At 45.3% G+C, this 20,512-nt stretch overlaps 1 protein-coding gene across 1 annotated transcript in view; it reads left to right on the top strand.

Moving 5' to 3' along the window:
- The window catches only part of CMTM4 (CKLF like MARVEL transmembrane domain containing 4), a 68,388-nt gene extending 47,876 nt beyond the window's left edge, over nt 1–20,512 (top strand). The window contains exons 2-4 of the mRNA XM_065925466.1: nt 10,221–10,397; nt 18,720–18,818; nt 19,866–20,512. Coding sequence (XP_065781538.1) covers nt 10,221–10,397; nt 18,720–18,818; nt 19,866–20,030 — 441 coding nt within the window. The 3' untranslated portion in view covers nt 20,031–20,512. The remainder of the gene's footprint in view (nt 1–10,220; nt 10,398–18,719; nt 18,819–19,865) is intronic.

Genomic DNA, 20,512 nt, shown 5'->3' with positions numbered 1-20,512 from the left:
TAAATTGTGTGTGACCTGACAAAGCTGGATGCTGACCAGCACACCCTTTTTGTGTTTCCCAAACTCGTTTCCCTCTACACAGTGCTATGTAGTGTTAACAGGCATCCTGAGAAATAAAAACATTTTGTGTTCAGGTCATGTCGTCCACGTGTCAGATGAAGGTAAACAGGTTTTTGACTGTGAGGCTTTTCAGAAAGGTTAACATGCCCATGTGTTCTGAGGACCCCAAGACCAGGAGGGATGTCATTATGATGGAAACAGCATGGAGCTTAGCGTGAGAAAACCCAGGATTGGGTGGCCGTGGGGGCCATAGCCAAGCACCCCGTGTGAATTCAGGACTGCTGCTCTGTAGCTGGAAGAGTCAGCCTGCAGTAGTTGTTTTCAAACTTAAAAGGAATTTTTTTTTTTTTTTAAAGCACAACAGAAATATTTCCCCAGTGTATAAACCAGACTGATGATTTGCAAACTATGCTTCCTGGAGCGTTGGTTCAGGAGACTATTAACAGGTATTCTGGAGAATCCCCTGGCGGTCTGGTTAGAACTCCGCATTTTCACTGTTGAGGGCATGGGTTCCATTCCTGGTTGAGGAACTAAGATCCCTGGGAACTAAGATCCCACAAGCTACACAGCGTGGCCAAAAAATAAAAATAAAAATAGGTGTTCTGTTCTTTGATCAAAAGAGTTTCAGTTCAGTTCAGTTGCTCAGTCGTGTCCGACTCTTTGCGACCCCATGAATCGCAGCATGCCAGGCCTCCCTGTCCGTCACCAACTCCCGGAGTTTACTCAGACCCATGTCCATTGAGTCGGTGATGGCGTCCAGCCATCTCATCCTCTGTCGTCCCCTTCTTCTCCTGCCCCCAATCCCTCCCAGCATCAGGGTCTTTTCCAATGAGTCAACTCTTCGCATGAGGTGGCCAAAGTATTAGAGTTTCAGCTTCAGCATCAGTCCTTCCAATGAACACCCAGGGCTGATCTCCTTTAGGATGGACTGGTTGGATCTCCTTGCAATCCAAGGAACTCTCAAGTGTCTTCTCCAACACCACAGTTCAAAAGCATCATTTTTTTGGTGCTCAGCTTTCTTCACAGTCCAACTCTCACATCCATACATGACCACTGGAAAAACCATAGCCTTGACTAGACGGACCTTTGTTGGCAAAGTAATGTCTCTGCTTTTTAATGTGCTATCTAGATTGGTCATAACTTTCCTTTCAAGGAATAAACATCTTTTAATTTCATGGTTACAATCACCATCTGCAGTAATTTTGGAGCCCAGAAAAATTAAGTCTGATACTGTTTCCACTGTTTCCCCATCTATTTGCCATGAAGTGATGGGACCAGATGCCATGATCTTAGTTTTCTGAATGTTGAGTTTTAAGCCAGCTTTTTCACTCTCCTCTTTCACTTTTATCAAGAGGCTTTTTAGTTCCTCTTCACTTTCTGCCATAAGGGTGGTGTCATCTGTGTCTCTGTGGTTATTGATATTTCTCCCGGCAATCTTGATTCTAGCTTGTGCTTCATCCAGCCCAGTGTTTCTCATGATGTACTCTGCATATAAATTAAATAAGCAGGGTGACAATATATAGCCTTGACATACTCCTTTGCCTATTTGGAACCAGTCTGTTGTTCCATGTCCAGTTCTAACTGTTGCTTCCTGACATGCATATAGGTTTCTCAAGAGGTGGGGTCAGGTGGTCTGGTATTCCTGTCTCTTTCAGAATTTTCCACAGTTTATTGTGATCCACACAGTCAGAAGAGTTTAGGAACCAGTAAAATGAAGGTTCTTGGGTGAGGGGCTAGGTTCTGTGCCTATGCTCCACCTCTCCCCCAGCTAAGAAATTCAGTGTGGAAGCGAGGCACAGCCAGACACAAGCATTCACTGACTCTGCTGCTCTCCAGGAAACCTCCTAGGGCCTTCTGCTGGTCCCCAAACTCTCAGTGATCCTCTGCCTTCCAAACCTCAACCCACACCCCCCACCCTGCCCCAAGCCCCTGGTACCTGGTTAGTTCCTATCTGTGTATTTTGGGGTGTGGTGGCTGGGTTGGAACAGAGACTCTGAACACAGCAAGCCCCCAGGTGCCACCGAGCTGTCAGGGTCAGTGAGGAAGCCGTCTGACTACATAGGAGCCACGCAGGTTAAGGTTGTTCCAGACATCTTTGAATGGAAAGTCATTTTTACACCTGGTGGTTTTTAAGACTCCTGAAAATTGTTTTTAAAAGCTGTGACTTTTGGTTATAGGTGTATTTTTTAATGAGCTTCATGAAATCCTTTGATAAACTGGTGATCATGGAAGGTTAGGATTTTGTCTAATCTTCCGAGATGCTTTCATAGATGCATAGGTACTGTTCACTTAGGTGTGAGGGGGGAGGGTCCTTGCCATCCCATTGGTGAGAGTGTGTGTGTGCATGCTAAGTTGCTTTAGTCGTGTCCAACTCTTTGCAACCCCGTGGACTGTAGCCCGTCAGGCTCCTCTGTCATGAAGATTTTCCAGGCAAGAAAACTTGAGCGGGTTCCTATGCCGTCCTCCAGGGGATCTTCCTGACCCACGGATCAAACCTGCATCTCTTTTGTCTCCAGCATTGGCAGGCGGGTTCTTTACCACTAGCGCCACCTGGGTAGCCCAGGCTGCCTTTTTCCTTTCTTTCTTTTTAAAATGAAACTAGCAATATTATGTTGGTTTCAGGTGTACAACAAAGTATAAGATTCAGATGTATATATATATATATATACACACATATGCATGTACACACATACATACATAAGCATACCATATGTTGGGTATTGGAGATGATGAACTTTTCTGATAAAGAAATGGGACTGATGTGCATTTGGAGGGTGACTTTCATTTTCCATTCAAGTGTATAATATCATTTTAAAATATTCATGAGTAGTTTCAAAACAAATGATTCTTAGAAGTCACTAAAATGTAACTCATAATAAATAAATATTGGATGTTTCCCCAAAGTGTTTATACATACAATTATTTAGTTTTTAAAATAAAACCACACATACTCATTGTAAAAATTTTGGAAAGTAACAGAAGCCTAAATTAAAAAAAAAATCCACAATCCTGCCACATAGATGGATCCTGAAATTCCGAATGTTTTATACTTTTCTTTGTTTTGAAAAAATTTAAATAATATAGTCAATATCTTTACCTTAACAGTCTGTTATAAATTGATTTGTTGGGAATTCCTTGGCAGTTCAGGGATTAGGACTCTGAGCTTCCAATGCAGGGGCCTGGGTTCCATCCCTGGTCAGGGAACTAAGATCCCACAAGCTGTACAGCCAAAAAAAAAAAGAATTGGTTTGTAAAACCATTTAAATCTGGTATCTTTAAGAGTGAGTGGTATAGTAATGTATCTCCTGCAAAAATTTTCATTGTAGTAAATACCCAGGACCTGTTGTGCAAATTTAACTCTATGCCAAGGTGCTCTTTTTAGTCAGTATGAGCTCTAGTATGCCATAGTAAGAAACAAACCTAAAATCTCCATGGCTTAGGACAAGGGAGGTTTCCTTCTCCCCCATGTCATGCGCTCATGTCAGGTCAGAGGGAAGCTGACTGCCCCATCAGCCTCACTCAGAGGCCACCCCCACCAGAAACACTACTGGCCAGCTGGAGAAGGAGCATCATGAAGTTGCTCACAGTTCCTGAAGGAAGCCAGAGGTAACAGGTGTCTCGTCCACACACCTTTCTTTGTCCAAACTCAGAAGCAGAGCCAGGTTTTGAGAGGCTTGAGACTCATCTGATTTTGGAGACCCACTCTTAAGGAAAAAGATTTAGAGTTAAATACTATTGTACCTAGTTTTACATTGTTAAGAATGAGAAGCACAGAAAATTACAAGTTTTAGAAGTATTTTCCTTCTGTTATTTTGGCCTCCACTAAGATAGATGGTATTTGAACGTTAGTATAATCAGTTAATTTTGAAAAAATGCACAAAAATTGATCTGAAATTTTGGAGGCCATCAGAGCAATCTGGGGCTTCCTAGGTGACACTAGTGGTAAAGAATCCTCCTGCCAATGCAGGAGATGCAAGAGACGTGGGTTTGATCCCTGGGTTGGGAAGATCCCCTGGAGTGCCCACTCCAGTATTCTTGCCTGGAGGATCCCATGGACAGAGAGCCTGGTAGGTTACAGTCCATGGGGTGGCAAAGAGTTGGACACGACTGAGGGACATGGCACACACCGGCCAGTTCAAGTTTTAGTTTGCCCACTCTCTTGATGTCATTACACAATCAATATGCTCTTATACTGCATACATCACCTTATTGGTCGGTGTGTGCAGGAGGCTGTCATTGGAACGTTTGTCTCTTCGGGCTGTTGCCATGCGTTGGAGGCAACTTGGTGTGCCATTTTATTTGGGGCTGTCAGACTTTGTCAGTTCAAGATTTGTCAGATACTTTACGATGTGATCTGATACACTGGCTACATAAATTATATTAATCTCCCACACATAGGTATTTTCCCTTTATAGTACGGCTATGAGTTTCTGCCCTATGAATCCCGGAATTCTCATAAGTTCTGTTTCATGTGATTCCCACCAAAATGGGAGGAAAGGTATAGTGTGTTTATAATTGGATACTGTGCATTATGGGGTATATCCCTGTTGGGAAACACCTAACTTCCATTTAGGCGCTGATGAAAAGAGAATTGTCCACTGACATTTTCACTGACTGTTTCACACATTTGATGATCTGAAGAATTCTCCTGCTAAAAACTTCTAGCTTCTGGCCCCTTATGATTCAGACCCTTTCTTCCTTCACCACTCAGACACTTTTAGTTTGGCATGGAAGGGCATGTTGATCTTGTGAATTTTAAGGCCTGTTTCTTCATCATGATGTCAGATCAGCGCATACCTGGAGGCCATTCCTACAGAGGGAAGACTACAGTGGCTGTACATGGAAGCGACCGCTAGACCCAAATTCAGTCTCTTTCTCTCAGCTTCCAGTTAACCGACTCCCCAAAACGCCCACTGTTACTCCATCACCACTGGCAAAAGGCATTGTAATGGATGGGAATTTGTGGCACAAGCTTCATCATCCTGAAAATAAATTTTCCCTGGGAAACTCAGCCCCAATCTCCAACCCTACCATGAGCCCGGAAGTCAGAGAACGGGCTGTACTGTGAAGCGTGCTGTTAGCACAGTGCTCCAGAAGGGTCCTGATGGTTTTCACTCCCACCAGTAGTAACAGGGGGTTATGAATTTTTAAAAAGTTTTATGTCATCTTAATCAGCCAGCTGTTTGCCCCCCATCCGCGCTTTTTGATGTTGCCAGTCATAATTAGCCATAGTTGTGGAAATTTGACAACCTTTTTTGTTTTTTAATTTATTTTAATGGGAGACCAATTACTTTACAATATTGTGATGGTTTTTTGCCATACATCAACATGAATTGGCCATTGCCGTACATGTGTCCCCTCCCTTCTGAACCCCCTCCCATCCCATCCCTTGAGGTTGTTACAGAGCACTGACAGCCTTTTAACGTCAGTACCTTTCAAGCCTGCAAATATTTACTCCTGAGCAGTCGGTCGGTGCTACACAGAGCAGACTTTCTTCAAGGGTGGCCCTGTGATCTCCTGGTGAGCAATGCAATGGCTCTTCCTTATTTGCATCTTTTTGAACATCTCTGTACAGTTTTACATGTATCTTTGTCTACTGCAGAGTTGTTATAAGTTGAATTACTTTTGATTCTGTAGGTGCTTCGAAGTTGTTGGCTTCCAGTATAACTTTGGGTCCCTGTTTTCTTTCTTTTCGGCCATGCCACACAGCATACGGGATCTTGGTTCCCCAACCAGGGATCGAACCCATGCCTCCGGCAGTGGAAGTGTGGAGTCCTAACCACTGGACTACCTGAGTCTCTGTTTCCTTATTGGCTATTAGATAGGTTTTACTTCAACAATGATTGTTATATTTGACTGTGCTGGAGGAAATTTGACATTTTCTGTACCAAAAGGCAGGCAAAAAAAAAAAAAGTATTCTCCTTACTAGAATTTATGGTCAGTTCGTTTATGAGAAAGGGGGCAAGAATATACAATAGGGAAAAGACAGTCACTTCAATAAGTGGTGCTGGGAAAACTGGACAGCTCTGTGTAAAAGAATGAAAATAGAACATTCTCTAACACCATATACAAAAATTTAAAGATTGGATTGAAGACCTGAATGTAAGACCATAAAACTCCTAGAAGAAAACATAGGCAGAACACTGTTTGACACATGTGTCATCTAAAATATAACACAAATGAACTTATCAATGTATAAAACAGAAACAGACTCATAGACATAGAGAACAGGCTTGAGGTTGCCAAGGGGGAGAGGGGGTGGAGAGGTATGGATTGGGAGTGTGGGATTAGCAGATACGAACTATTATACAGAATGGATAAACCATAAGGCCCCTGGTCGGGGAGCTAAGGTCCCACACGCCTGCTGCTGCTCCGTCCCTGCAGCCCGACTCTGTGCGACCCTGTGGACGGTAGCCGGCCAGGCTCCTTTGTCCGTGGGGATTCCCCAGGGAAGAGTACTCGCATGGGCTGCTGTGCCCTCCTCCAGGGGATCTTCCCAACTCAGGGATCAAACCCCAGTCTCCTGCATTGCAGGCGGATTCTTTACCATCTGAGCCACCAGGGAAGCCCCCAGCATGCCAAGGAGCAACTAAGCCCCAGCACCGCAAGAAGAGATCGACAAGTTGCAACACAGCCAAATTTTTAAAAACAGTGTACAGTTTATGTTAGAGTATTACAAACCGCCTAAACACCCATCACTGGGTGTTACTGTATGTCTATAGTTGTGTATATGTGTGTATTTATGTCTAACTCTTGAGATACTGTGATTTGGAATAATGAAATACATATTTTGTCTTCATTCCATTTCTGGCACAGAGCTCTTAAAACTCGTGGAATTTCCTAAGTGATAAGAGGTGTTTGATATCTATATTTTTTATATTTACAACAAATCTCTTTCAGCCACACCTGAGTTTGTGTTAAATGAGATGATTTTTGGAAAGCTCCTAAGGATGGGGGCTGATTGCCTGGGGAAACAACCAAGTGCTAAGAGAGTTGGAACTTTTAACCTTACCCGCTGACTTCTGGAAAGGGAAGGGGACTCCACATTAAACTCTATAAAAACTCTTGAACAGGATTGATCATCTACGTTGGTGAGCCAAAGCACATCCAATTGCTGGGGGTGGGTGCACTTCAGGTTCCAGGGAGACAGAGGTTCCTGTAATTAAGACCCTTCTGGACTTTGCCTTGTGTATCTCTTTTTCTGACTCTTCAATCATATCCTTTAATAACTTTATTATAATAAACTAAAGTAAACTTTGTAGTAAATCTCGAACCTTCTCATAGAGGCCTCCCATGGTCACTCTGCCTAAAATTTCCAACATCCTTGCCCTGGTTACATTTCGTTTTCCTTCCCTGCTTTGATTTTTCTTTGTACTTATCACTGTCTAATATGCTACATTTTAAAATTTAATTTAAAAAAATTCTTCATTAGCATATGAGCTAGAGAACAGGGAATTTTGTCTGTTCTGTGCACTTCTGTGTTGAATGGCCTATCTGATTTGCATATTCTTGAAATCATATTTATTTTAATATGTAAGAATGTAGGTGTTACCTTCCCACACAAATATGGTTGAAGTTAGCATACCAGAAACATTTGTAACTCATCAGTAGAGTGTATTATTTCTTGCCTAAGATTACTAGATCCAATTACAGGGGTTAAAAAAAATTTTTTTTTTCTGGAGTTTCCCTTATATAAACTATTTCTTTGTGAATTGATTGCAAGTCAGGCATGTAATTCAGATGGAGAATTAAAGTGTCTGGTTCTACATGTAAATCCATGGCTGATACATGTCAATGTATGGCAAAAACCACTACAATATTGTAAAGTAATTAGCTTTCAACTAATAAAAATAAATGAAAAATAAAGTGTCTGGTTCTGTAGAGAGTTAGGAGAGCCATTAGGAGAAGCAGAAAGTGTGTGCTTAAAAGACCCGTATTTGTAACGTGTTGACGTGGAAATATGGAAAGACTACATATTGTTTAAAAGGCATGGGAAAAGGAGAGCCTCCCTTCCTTTCATGTGGAGACTGATGAGTCTGTTGGGAATTGTTGGGGTGGGTTTGTAGCGGCTCCCTGAGCCCCCATTTACCTGCTTTGTGCAGGTTCGCGTGGTTGGTGCCTTGGAAGTGGAGGGAGGTGGGCTGGCCGCTGCCCTCCGAGAGCTCAGGAGGCAGAGAGGTGCGTAGTGGCAGGTATAAAAGATGGGATGCAACCGCAGACCAAGCTTTCTGGGGAAGGGTGGGATCAGTCATGTCTGGCGGGGAGAAGCAACATCAGGGAGGGGACGGGGAGGAGGTGAGCTGATCAAGGCACAAGTGGGACCCCTGGAGGACAAGAAGGGCCCAGAGTAGCCTGGGCCTTCTCTTCCCCCCACACTTCAGTCATCTGGGGATCTTGTCAAAAAGCAGATTCTGACTCTGGGGGTCAAGGAGGGGAGGCAGAGAGCCTGCGTTTTCATCTGTAACGAGCTATCCCTGGTGAGGCTGATGTTGCTGAGGACAGGCCTGGGACCACAGAGCTGCCTGCCCGTTCTTCCTCCACCTTGGAGGCGGAGGCCAGCCTGGAAGCTTTGGCATAGGCTTGACAGGTAGTAGGTAGGTGGTGAGGATCTGGGTTACAGAAGTACAGGGTACAGACCAGGAGCCCAAGACTGGTCTGGTTTTAGACCAGTGTAAGGCCACATGACTTTTCCTTGATCACAGGGCCATTAAACTCAGTCCCTGGGCCTCCTCCTGTTCCAAAAATCTCGCTTTAAAAGTTGACCTGGTGATTTTCATTGACACCTGTTTGCCTTCACGATCTCTGATCTCTTAGGACATATTGCTAGAATGTTACTTTGGTCCTTCAGAAAGAAAGTGTTTCTAATGTTGGTAGATTTTTTTTTTTTAATTTTTTTAATTTAATGTAGGTAGATTTTAAATGTTTTTATAAACTTCCCAGGCTGTCTCTTCATGATCAAATCCAATGATAAAGTTAAAAAAAATTTATTTGGCTGCATCAGGTCTTAGCTGTGGCATGAAGGATCTTTGTGGCAACATACAAGATCTTTCGTTGCAGCATTCAGGCTCTCAAGTTGTGGCCCTCAGGCTTAGTTGCCCCTAGGCACTTGGGATCTTAGTTCCCCGACCAGGGGATGAGCTTGCATCCCCCACATTGCAAGGCTGAATCATTAATCCATTTAGCGGTGCTGAGTCTTAGTTGTGGCACAGACAGTTCTAGTTGCGTCGTGTGGATTCTCATTCGGGCACCCCGACTATCTAGTTGTGGTGCTCAGGCTTAATTGCTCTGCAGCAAATGGAATCTTAGTTCCCCAGCCAAGGATTGAACCCTCATCCCCAGCATTGCAAGGCAGATTCTTAACTGCTGGACCGCCAGGTAAGTCCCTCCAATGATAAACATTTTAAGAAGCACGGCTCATAAATTAATTGTAGTTGTTGTTCAGGCACCAGGTCGTGTCCAACTCTTTGAGACCCCGTGGACTACAGCACGCCAGGCCTCCCTGTCCCTCACTGTCTCCCAGAGTTTGCTCAAACTCATGTCCATTGAGTTAGTGATGCTATACAACCATCTCATCCTCTGCCGCTGATTTCTCCTTTCACACGTGATTTAATTAGGTGGGCGTTATTTGGGGGTAGGACTTCTAAACGGAGGGGTTATACAAGTCCTTCTAAAGCCATCTCGATCAGCCTCAGTCAGCCTCTGTGACATCAGCTGAACCAGCAAGGGTAGTTGCAAATATCTTAACACAGACACCCCCAGGACCCTGCCCTGTTAATGTTTGACATCACCCTGATAGAGACTGTGAGTGAGAAACGAACGTAGGTGGTGCCCGCTCACTGGTGGCAGAGGCAGAACTAAAAACACTCTGAGCCTGTTCCTCTCTGCTTCCTCATGGGGGGCTGCACTGGTGTCGGCATCCTGCGGTGGCATGGTTGTTCACATGAGGAATTTGATCTTTTCATTAAGGCCCCTGTACCTATTCTTATGTAAGAATTGGATCAGGTCACTTTCCTGTCCATGATACTGCTGTCCCCAGGGGAAAACTCCGTGGTTGTTATGTGGTGGTGGCGGTTGAGTCTTATTTAAAGATGGCAGGCACGTGTGTCTATAGACGTGTGCTAACCATACACATACATGTGTTTTTGCAATTTTCTTCCCAGATCTTGGCCCTGATCGCATTCATCTGCATAGAGACCATCATGGAATGCTCCCCGTGTGAAGGCCTCTACTTTTTCGAGTTTGTGAGCTGCAGTGCGTTTGTGGTGACCGGAGTCTTGCTGATTCTGTTCAGTCTCAACCTTCACATGAGAATTCCCCAGATCAACTGGAACCTGACGGTGAGTAAAAGTCATGTTCTCTGACTAGGAAAGGATCAAGTGCTCCACGGCTCCCAGGAAAATCGGGAATCATTCTATGACATGTTTGGTTCCGGTTCATTTTGATACATAAATATTCCCTTGTAATGCAACTGTGAAATTTTAAATATCCTTCCTAGGTTGAATAACATGACTACAGAATTAATAGGACCTTCACTAATGACAGAAATTTAACGATTATTCTGACTTCTTTAAAGATGTCATTTTGATTTGTGGATCCTTGGAGACGATTGGTAATGTTGATATTTATAGAATATGGGAAAGAGAGCATGGAATGAATTCATTTGCAGATTTTCACACTGGACCTGAAAGCCGTTTGCAAAAGTACTGATTCAGGAAGAGCTGAAAATATGAATGAAATTGCCATTAACTTGTGAAACCTAGGAATATTTATAATTTCAAAGCAGCTGCGAAGTCCCAGAGGGGGTTTGCTGGGTTGATCAGCAAGTCTTGAGGATATGTGTCCTTTTCTCTCCATGGTTTTGGGCTCTTAACTCTGACAGCCTTACTCTCTGATCAGCACGGGATCAGAGCCGGTCACTCCCAGGCCTCCTTTCCTGGACTTGTGTTACTTGTCCCTACTGTGCCAAGTGGAAGAGTGAACTTAACAGCACTTTGTTTTCTTGATATTTCTTTGCAAATAAGCACGTGCAGGAGCTCAAAGAGAACCAGTTAGGGAGACACAGGCAGGCCCTATCAGCTGCCTTGGATTGGAGGGGGAGGGACTCTGAGACCACTTGCCCTCACATGGGCTCCTCCTGCTGGCCGGTGCAGCTCTGTGGAGAGCGTGGCCTGGAGTGCAGGAGCCCCGGGAGGCAGCCTGGCTGGTCACCTTTCCTGGCAGGGCCACTCCCATGGTGTTCCTGTGGGGGAACCAAGAGGTGATCGTCTTCCTGACAGAGTGCTGTCTGCGTCATTCATACACTTCTAGGAAGAAAAATAAAAGGAGAACTGGGCTAGGAAAGTTGTCCATTGAAAACTCAGTTGGTTTCGTCCTGACATTGAAAAGGAAGAAATAAGCTCTAAAACCTCAAGATTTACTGGAGGCATTTCGTCACAGTTCTTGGTGACGGGTTTAGTGTCTCAGCTCTTTTTAAGATAAAGTCTGTGTTAAAGAAAACGCTTCCAGTGTTGTGATCTAAATTGGCAGTGTAATGAACAGGCAGTAGGCAATGCAAGAGTACCTCACAAACCTCCCCCAACCAGCATGCAGGCTCCGTGGGCAAGGTCATCGTCATGGGGCAAGGCACATTGGAAACTCAGACCCCTGGAGTGTCTAAGGCCAAAATAAATACTTTTGAGGGAGGCGCTGGGCTGGGCTGTGAATAAAACCATACTGGTTTTATCCTGTTTGACAAAGAAGCAGCTGCTAGGATGGTTAAGACCCAGGGGCTTTGAGTCAGGCCGCCCTGTCTGTATTCAAGTCCGAGGTGGCTCTTAAGAGCTGCATATGACCTTGGGCAAGTAGTCGCTTAGAGCCCCCAAGGGGAGATGGTAGCATTTTTCTTGCAGGGTTGTTTTAAGAACGAAATGAGACAAGTATGTACAAAGGTTCCAAACCAGTGGGCACTGCTGCCAGTATGAGAAATAGTAACTTTACTGTGAGTCAGAGGCCATTGGTGTCTGTCAGCCACGTCATTCTCCTACAGACTTCACCAGCTTTGACTTCACACCCTGAATTCTGTCTTATCTACTTATTTGACAGCCATAAATCTGTTAGAAGACTTCATACTTCACTCTATTGTATAACATAGGCAATTATAGCCATTGTCTTACAATAGCTTATAAGGGAGTAGAATCTGCAAAAATACTGAATCACTGTGCTGTACCCCTAAAACCAATATTGTAAATCAACTACACTTCCAGTTTTTTCTTTTTTTTTAAGAAAGAATCACCAGGAATTCCCTGGCAGTCCACTGGTTAGGACTCTGCACTTTCACTGCCGTGGGCCCCGGGTTCAATCCCTGGTTGAGGAGCTAAGATGCCACCAGCTGTGTGGTGTGGCCAAAATAATAAATAAACAGTTAATTTTAAAAGGACCCCTGATCCCAGATCACCATAACAACAAAAAAGACTTCAGGTTCTGATGAATTTGTTTAGGCCTTTATCTCCAGAAATACCTATTTGGTGAGCTTTCTTAAATACCTAGTTTTTCTATTTTAACTGCAAAAGTCTTTCCACTAGTTGGCAACCACATGTTGGGGTTGTATCAAAATGCATCTTTTTCACTGGAAAGTTAACATCCCTCCTTGTCTTTAGGATGAGGCTGGCTGGGGAGGTGACTGGGTGGTGCCCCTGGCCTCCTCTCCCACCCTGTCCCTCCGTCTTTCCATCCTCCTCCTACCGCTGACCGCGGGGGTCTCCCCCTCCCCGGAACTGGCACTCAGAGCCCTCCAGCCCTGGAAGCTCAGTCAGACTTTGTAGAGGAGGGAGGTCCGCACATGTCTGCTCTATTTCCCTACATCCTGATCTCTCTTTTCTCTGCTTTTATTGTCAAATACAGCGTATTCAGAGAAATCGGTAGAAGTCAAAGTACAGTTTAGTGAAGAATGATAAAGACCATGTAGCCAGACCCCTGGGTCAAGAGTTGGGGCAGTGTCAGCACCTTCCACGCCTCCCACGTGTCTCTTCCAAACGCGGGGACTGCCTCTGCCCCTCTGCCATCCACTCTCCCGACCCTCCCTTCTTGGAAATCCTCTGGTCAGGATCACGGGGGGATTGCTGAGCTCCCGGGTCCTCTGCTTACCTCCCAGTCACGCACCCCCCACCAGTCATTTCAGCCCTGGAGTACGCTCCGCTCACTCTCTATCCTGCCCCACTCTCTCTTCTCGCCTCTGATGATACCACAGTCTGTTTTTCTTCTTTCTCTTTGTGTTCCTTCTTGGATGGCCTTTGTGGCCTCCGCTCGTCTCACAGGTGTCTCCTGACCTGAGAACCCAGGCTGGGTGCTGTGGTGAGTTGAGAACAGTCTGGAGTCACCCAGAGGGGCCACCTGCAGAGTCCTGAGGCTTCGCTGTGACTGACTGTGTGGTGTTTTCTGACACTACTTTTGGCACCAAATATATAGGTTGTGGTGTTTTTTTCCCTACACCAAGTCTGTGTAGTTTTTCCACACTGAGTAATTCTCTAAGACCAACTGTGCTGTGCTTAGTCATCCAGTCATGTCCGACTCTTTCGATGCCGTGGACAATAGCCCACCAGGCTCCTCTGTCCAGGGGGATTCTCTTGGGTATTCAGCAATTCAATTTAGTTCTGACAGTAACTCCTGGAGTTAATGCAGACCCCACAGGTTAAAGGGCAACTAAGGGCACTCAGGAAATGTTAAGGAATCTGGGACACAGACCAAATATATATTTTTCATTATGCCAAACTCGTCTTTTCTAGAACTCAACTTCCTCAAGGCCCTTCATTAGAGGTGTCTTGGATCCTAGTTTGGTTAGGACTCAGTGCAACACTGGGGGTTGTATGGTTGGCACAGTAGGCTCTCTATAGATGGTAGCTGCCCCTGAAACCATAAGGTGGCTTTTCAGGGGGCTCCAAAGGGGCTTCCCTGGTAGCTCAGAAGGTAAAGAATCTGCCTGCAGTGCAGGAGACCTGGGTTTGATCCCTGGGTCGGGAAGATCCCCTGGAGAAGGAAATGGCAACCCGCTCCAGTATTCTTGGCTAGAGAATCCCATGAACAGAGGAGCCTGGTCCTACATGGTCCTACATGGACTGGGCTACAGTCCGTGGGATCGCAGGAGTCGGACACAACTTAGTGACTAAACCATTCCACAGAGGAGTTCTTGTCCTTTAAGTCTCAGTGCAAAAAGAATTTAGCGAGAGGCAAAGTGATAGATAAGAAGTGATTTATTAGAACAGGATGCTTGTGAGGCTTATAAGCAGCTGGGCGAGAGGGCTGCAGTTTTATAATCAAAGAAAAATTGGGGAGGGGAAAAAGACGACTTCTTTTTCCTCATTTTCTTTTCTTTCTTTTTTTTTTTTTTTTAGTAGATGTCATGCCTCCATCATCAGCTCCTCCTCCAGGTTGAGTGGGGGAGTTTTTTTGTCCCTACCTAATCAAGCCAAGATGGTCATGGCACTGTGGAAATTTTATTTCAGGTCTCAGTACAATGAGGGTCTTTACTTTGAAATGTCGCCTTTCCATAAATATTGTTTTTTTATATGTGCAAAGAGCATGTCCTAGGGGTCATTAACTTACTGAGCTCACTGGGCAGGATGTGGGTCTCATGCCACCATTGTTTTATTGTCTTGGGGCATGTCTCATGCTTTCGCTGCACGGTTTTGTTGCTCAGGAAGCCTGCTTAGTTTTGTAGTTAAGCAAACCTTTTTTCTTTCTTTTTAAACCCGTTTTCTTAAGTGATTATTAACTTATAGGGGTCTCTCATATTTTTTTTACTTACAGTCCCTTAGTGGGATCAGCTATTTAATTACCTACCTTGTCCCTGTACTGTGTCTCTGTCACTCTGTCATCAGTACTACGATCAATCTCACAGTACTGGGGCCGTCAGGGCGCAGTGTGGGCTGAAGGGTTGTAAACCTCCTCTCTTATGGGTGTGTAGAACTGACTTCAGCCAGTCACAGAGCCCAGTGGTGTTGAACACCTGCCTGGGGCCAGGCTTTGGGAACTGAAAGCAAGCCCAGGGTAGATGCTAGCTGCTCTTCCATGGTATGTGTGCCGTGTGTGATGCAGTTTTGTGTGAGGTCTGGGAGAACACAGTGGGTTCCTCAGGGGAGGGGGCCTGGAACAGGCCAATTGGGGAAATTCAGAGGAAATGCCAGATTCCAGCTGAGCCTCAAGGGATGAACAGGTGCTTGCTGGGCACAGGGTATGGAGGGGCGGGGCACGCTGAAGGATGGCCCGTTCTCTGGGACTGGAGTAGGATCGTGGACTCAGGGCCCGGGGGGGACTGGGTATGTGATGGAAATGGGCAAGTGAGGAGATGGGCCAGCGGTCCGTGAGGCCCAGAGGTTGTTCTCCTACTAAGTCCCAGCCAGTTGTGTTACTTCACGGGACTTTAAGGACAATTTTTCAGGAGCAGCTGAAAGTTGGATTTTTTTTTTTTTAAATTTTTGGTTGCACTGGGTCTTCGTGGCAGTGTGAGGACTTTCTCTAGTTGTGGCACAGGCTCAGCAGTTGTGATGCATGGGCTTAATTGCCCCACAGTCAGCAATATGGGATGTTAGTTCCTAGGCCAAGGATTGAACCCAAATCCCCTGCATTGGGAGGTAGGTTGTTAACTACCAGGGAAGTCCCTGGATTATTTTTTCTTTTAAAGAGTTTCTTATTTATATGAAATGTCCAGGATAAGCAAATCCTTAGAGACAGAAAACTGACTGGTAGTTGCCTAGGATTCAGGGAAAGGATGAAGAATTAACTGCTAATGAGTATGAGGTTTGTTTTGGAAGTGCTAAAAATGTTCTAAAATTAGATTGTGGTGAATTATATCTCAATAAAGCTGTTATTAAAATCATATGTGATAGCAGCCATCCAGGGGTAACCACTTAATACAGGGGTGTAATACTCTAGAATTCCCTAGACTGTCTTTCACAAGTAGATGTATGTTGTGTTATGTGAATGCCAAAAAAGGGAACCGTTAAAGTCAAGCTTTCCCATTTGAACTATCTTGAGTGTCTTCCATGTTAAATATAACTATATCATTAGTTTTAAGGACTGCATACTGTTCCAATAGGAAATACCATTTTACTTAACAAGTCCTTGATTCTTAGGTATTTTATCTTCAGTATTTTGCTCTTTTAAATAACCTGATGAATATCCTTATGCTTAGACCTTATTGCAACTAGTATGCTATTTAAGATGATTTAAGAAGTATGCAGAGTACATCATGAGAAATGCTGGGCTGGAAGAAGCACAAGCTGGAATCAAGATTGCCGGGAGAAATATCAATAACCTCAGAGATGCAGATGACATCACCCTTATGGCAGAAAGTGAAGAGGAATGAAAAAGCCTCTTGATAAAAGTGAAAGAGGAGAGTGAAAAAGTTGGCTTAAAGCTCAGCATTCAGAAAACTAAGATCATGGCATCTGGTCCCATCACTTCATGGGAAGTAGATGGGGAAACAGTGGAAACAGTGTCAGACTATTTTTTTGGGCTCCAAAATCACTGCAGATGGTGACTGCAGCCATGAAATTAAAAGACGCTTACTCCTTGGAAGGAAAGTTATGACCGACCTGGATAGCATATTAAAAAGTAGAGACATTATTTTGCCAACAAAGGTCCATCTGGTCAAGGTTATAGTTTTTCCATTGGTCATGTATGGATGTGAGAGTTGGACTGTGAAGAAAGCTGAGTGCCGAAAAATTGATGCTTTTGAACTATGGTGTTGAAGAAGACACTTGAGAGTCCCTTGGACTGCAAGGAGATCCACCCAGTCCATCCTAAAGGAGATCAGTCCTGGGTGTTCATTGGAAGGACTGATGCTGAAACTCCAATACTTTGGCCACCTCATGCGAAGAGGTGACTCATTGGAAAAGACCCTGATGCTGGGAGGGATTGGGGGCAGGAGGAGAAGGGGACAACAGAGGATGAGATGGCTGGATGGCATCACCGACTCGATGGGCATGAGTTTGAGTAAACTCCAGGAGTTGGTGATGGACAGGGAGGCCTGGCGTGCTGAGATTCATGGGGTCACAAAAAGTCAGACACGACTGAGCAACTGAACTGAACTGAACTGAAGAAGTATGCTGTTTAAGAAGTTTTCCAAATGTGAAATTCATGACAAATTGCACATCTTCAGAGGAGATTGGGCATGTTCAGGGTGGTGTAGCTGTAGACACATGAACCTCTTCAAAATATCAGCATTTTATCATAAAACATTTCCCCCTGTTTCCGAGTAGCCTTTGGTTTAGAAAGTATATTTGTCTTTATCCCTGCAGCTCCTTACCCAGAGTTGGGTGTAACTAAATGCGTCCAGGTTTAACGTGAAACATTTGTCCTGGCTTCACGGTGGTCACCACTGAAAACTGCCCTGCTGGTAGACCTCTCTGGATAGAGTTTGTAGTTATACTTCACTGCTGTCCATGAGCAGGGGCAGAGACACTGGCCAGAAGTGTGGCAGGAGCTGCTACAGGGCCCAGGACTGTTAGGAGGTGAATGTTGCCTTTTGCCATCTTTAAGGAGGAGATGGCCCCCAAAGCCAGGCCAGCCGGCAGGACCCACCTGGTGTTGATGATACAGTCGAGCTAGCACCTAAGCAGTGTAGGGTTTTGCCTGGTTTCTCTTTCGCTGTAGAGATCATAGAGGTGCTCTGGTATGACCCAAGCTGTGGGGGCCTAATACACAAGTGGAAATACCAGAAGTAACAATAAACGTGCAGGGAACCCTAAGTGTGGGCTAGGCACACGCTTGGCTTTTCATGTATGCTGTTCCACCCAGTCCTTGAAACAACTCCGGAGGGATGGGAGGCTGTGCCCACATATGACACGAGAGGCAAAGTGGCCCATCCACAGTTGTGGTTGGTTAGGACCCTCGTCTGGGTGTTTATATGAATCACTGTGCTTTTTTCCCCTGGACAAGTAAGACAGGAACTAAATCTTTGAAGCGTTGGATTTGTAACCTGATTTGCTTTGCAAGGAGCTTAGGGGAAAATCCTCTAGGCTTTAGCATCATGGAGACTTGAGAGACCACGCACAAGGAAGAGAAGTGTGAGGCCTGGCTAAGCGTGTTCTCGGGTCTGAAAGCAGTACTCTCTATATGTCACAAATGCATGAAGGGGTTTCACCAGTTTAAATCCATTCTTGTCCATAGGAGGATTTGAACGTATTTTGAAAAGAAGGCAATAGAACTCTACCTGGTAATTAGTGAATGTGTCCTTGTGGGTTAACAGTTTGGTTTCTATAATAGGTCATTAATAAACGGTAATTTAACATGGTGACTTCCTTGGTGGTCCAGTGGTTAAGGCTCTGAGCTTCCTCTGCAGGGGGCGTGGGTTCAATACCTGGTCAGAAAAAATGATCCCACATGCCTTGAGGCAAGGTCAAAAAAGAAGAAAGAAAGAAATGGTAACATGATGTGTTTGGTTAAAATGTGGATTTTTTCTGTGGTGGTTTATCAAGCAGCATCATTAACTATTAAATTTAAGAGAATTAATAGCATCCTCTTTGCCTTCCTCTGTGTGATCAATACCCCTGGGCCACCAAAACAAAAATAAGGAGCCATCAGAGAGGCTGGGTATTGTGCTTTTTATGTCAAAAGTTCTTCAGTGGTTTTTTCAGACAAAACCTACAATGATCCTTTTCAAGTGACTTTATCTTATTCTTTAGGATTTGGTCAACACTGGACTCAGCACTTTCTTTTTCTTTATTGCTTCGATCGTACTGGCTGCTTTAAACCACAAAACCGGAGCAGAAATCGCTGCCGTGGTAAGTGGACTCAAGAGGTCAGAACAAGGCTGGTTCTTACACTTTCTGTGCCTTGTTCCTCTGTCCCCTGGGCTTGTGTCCTACTGCTTTTCCTTTAGCTTCTCCTTTGCTAATGATGTCGCTGGGCCAGCGGAGGCTCCAGTTCCTCCAGTGCTGTGGTTCTTAAAGTGTGGTCCCTGGAACGGCAGCATCACCCGGGAGTTTGTTGGAGATGGCGTTCTCAGCCTTCCCCGGAGCTGCCGAATTGGCAGTGTGTTTTAACAAGCTCTCAGATGCACACTGTGGCTTGGGTACCTCTGTTTCAGTCTGTCCAGCGGAGCCCTGGATGTCTGAAAGGGCTGTTGCTTTTAAGGGCCTTCCCTGCCAGGGTGGGGCGTTCATGAAGAAGATGCAGTCTGGACACCACCTGGCATTCAGCACAGTAGGCGGTGGGGGCGGAGGACGGGACCAGGTAATGTAAGACTGTCTCTCTGTGCTCTGCCTTTCTTTATTGTTTGGTATTTACAAAGAACATGCAGCACTTTTATAACTGAGAGGATGGTTAAAAGGCTTAATGAGAATACTAAACTATGAGCTCTCCAAGGTATCACTCAATAGGTTCATCAGTCATTATCTAATCATTAAAACACTGCCACTTTTCACTTTCAAGCTGTCCCCCCAGAGTTGCCCACATGAGAGGCAGTGGGACTGGGGGGCTCAGATATGGAATGCTGGGCCTTGTGGCTTGATTTGGGGTCACACTTGAGACCCTGATTTTTCATCTGCATGGTGTTTTGTCTACTTGGTTTTTCTCCCGGGGACCAGTGTCATGAAGGTCTGTAAAAGAGGCCCTTCTGTGATCTTTTTTTCCTTGTAGATCCAGAATACTTCGAAAGAGACCTGAGGCTGCCTTTCTGTGGGTCACACGACTATGAACTTGGCCAGGGTCTGACAGTTGGACATTTAGTGGGGCTGGGTGTTGGTGTTACAGCCAGGCGAGGCTAATGCACCTTACTCACTGTAAGCTGCCCAGGGGCCCTGCGGACTAACCCGACTTGTGTCTTGTAGATATTCGGCTTCTTGGCAACAGCGGCCTACGCGGTGAACACGTTCCTGGCTGTGCAGAAGTGGAGGGTCAGCCTCCGGCAACAGAGCGCCAACGACTACATCCGCGCCCGTACTGAGTCCAGAGACGTGGACAGCAGGCCCGAGATCCAGCGCCTGGACACGTGAGGACGCACTGAAGTCTTCTTCCCTCTGATCCTCGTGCCCGTCCTTTCAATCAAGTTTTTCTTTTCCTCATCACATCAGATTATCATGTGACTAAGTCGAATTTTGTCCTCCTTGGTAACAGTTCATTCTGGGAAAGGGCTTTCACAGTGGCCCTGATGGTGGTTGCAGGAGGCAGGGGACCGTGTGCCCAGCCTTGCACACAGAGGTGGTGGGAGGGGCCTCTCCCCCTCCCCGCCGTCCTCTGGTTTGGTGGTCGTGGGAGCCAGTGTCCTCGCGGGCCACCGTGTCCACTTCACTGTCCCTGAGCACAGGCTTCGTGGCCGACTCTGAGCCACACCCACATGTGTATTCATGATGGGTCAGGACTTTGGATAAAATGGGGGCTGCTAGGAGGGGAAAAAACAAATATCAAGGAGTGAAACTTTATGGTTGGAACGGTGGGTCAGCAGTGATTTCTGGGCAACCCCCATAGAGGCCCTGGA

This window comes from Muntiacus reevesi, chromosome 2 (assembly GCF_963930625.1).
Source record: "Muntiacus reevesi chromosome 2, mMunRee1.1, whole genome shotgun sequence".
NCBI lineage: Eukaryota > Metazoa > Chordata > Mammalia > Artiodactyla > Cervidae > Muntiacus > Muntiacus reevesi.
Note: the sequence above shows the minus strand (reverse complement) of the source record. Positions and strands in the feature narration are given on the sequence as shown.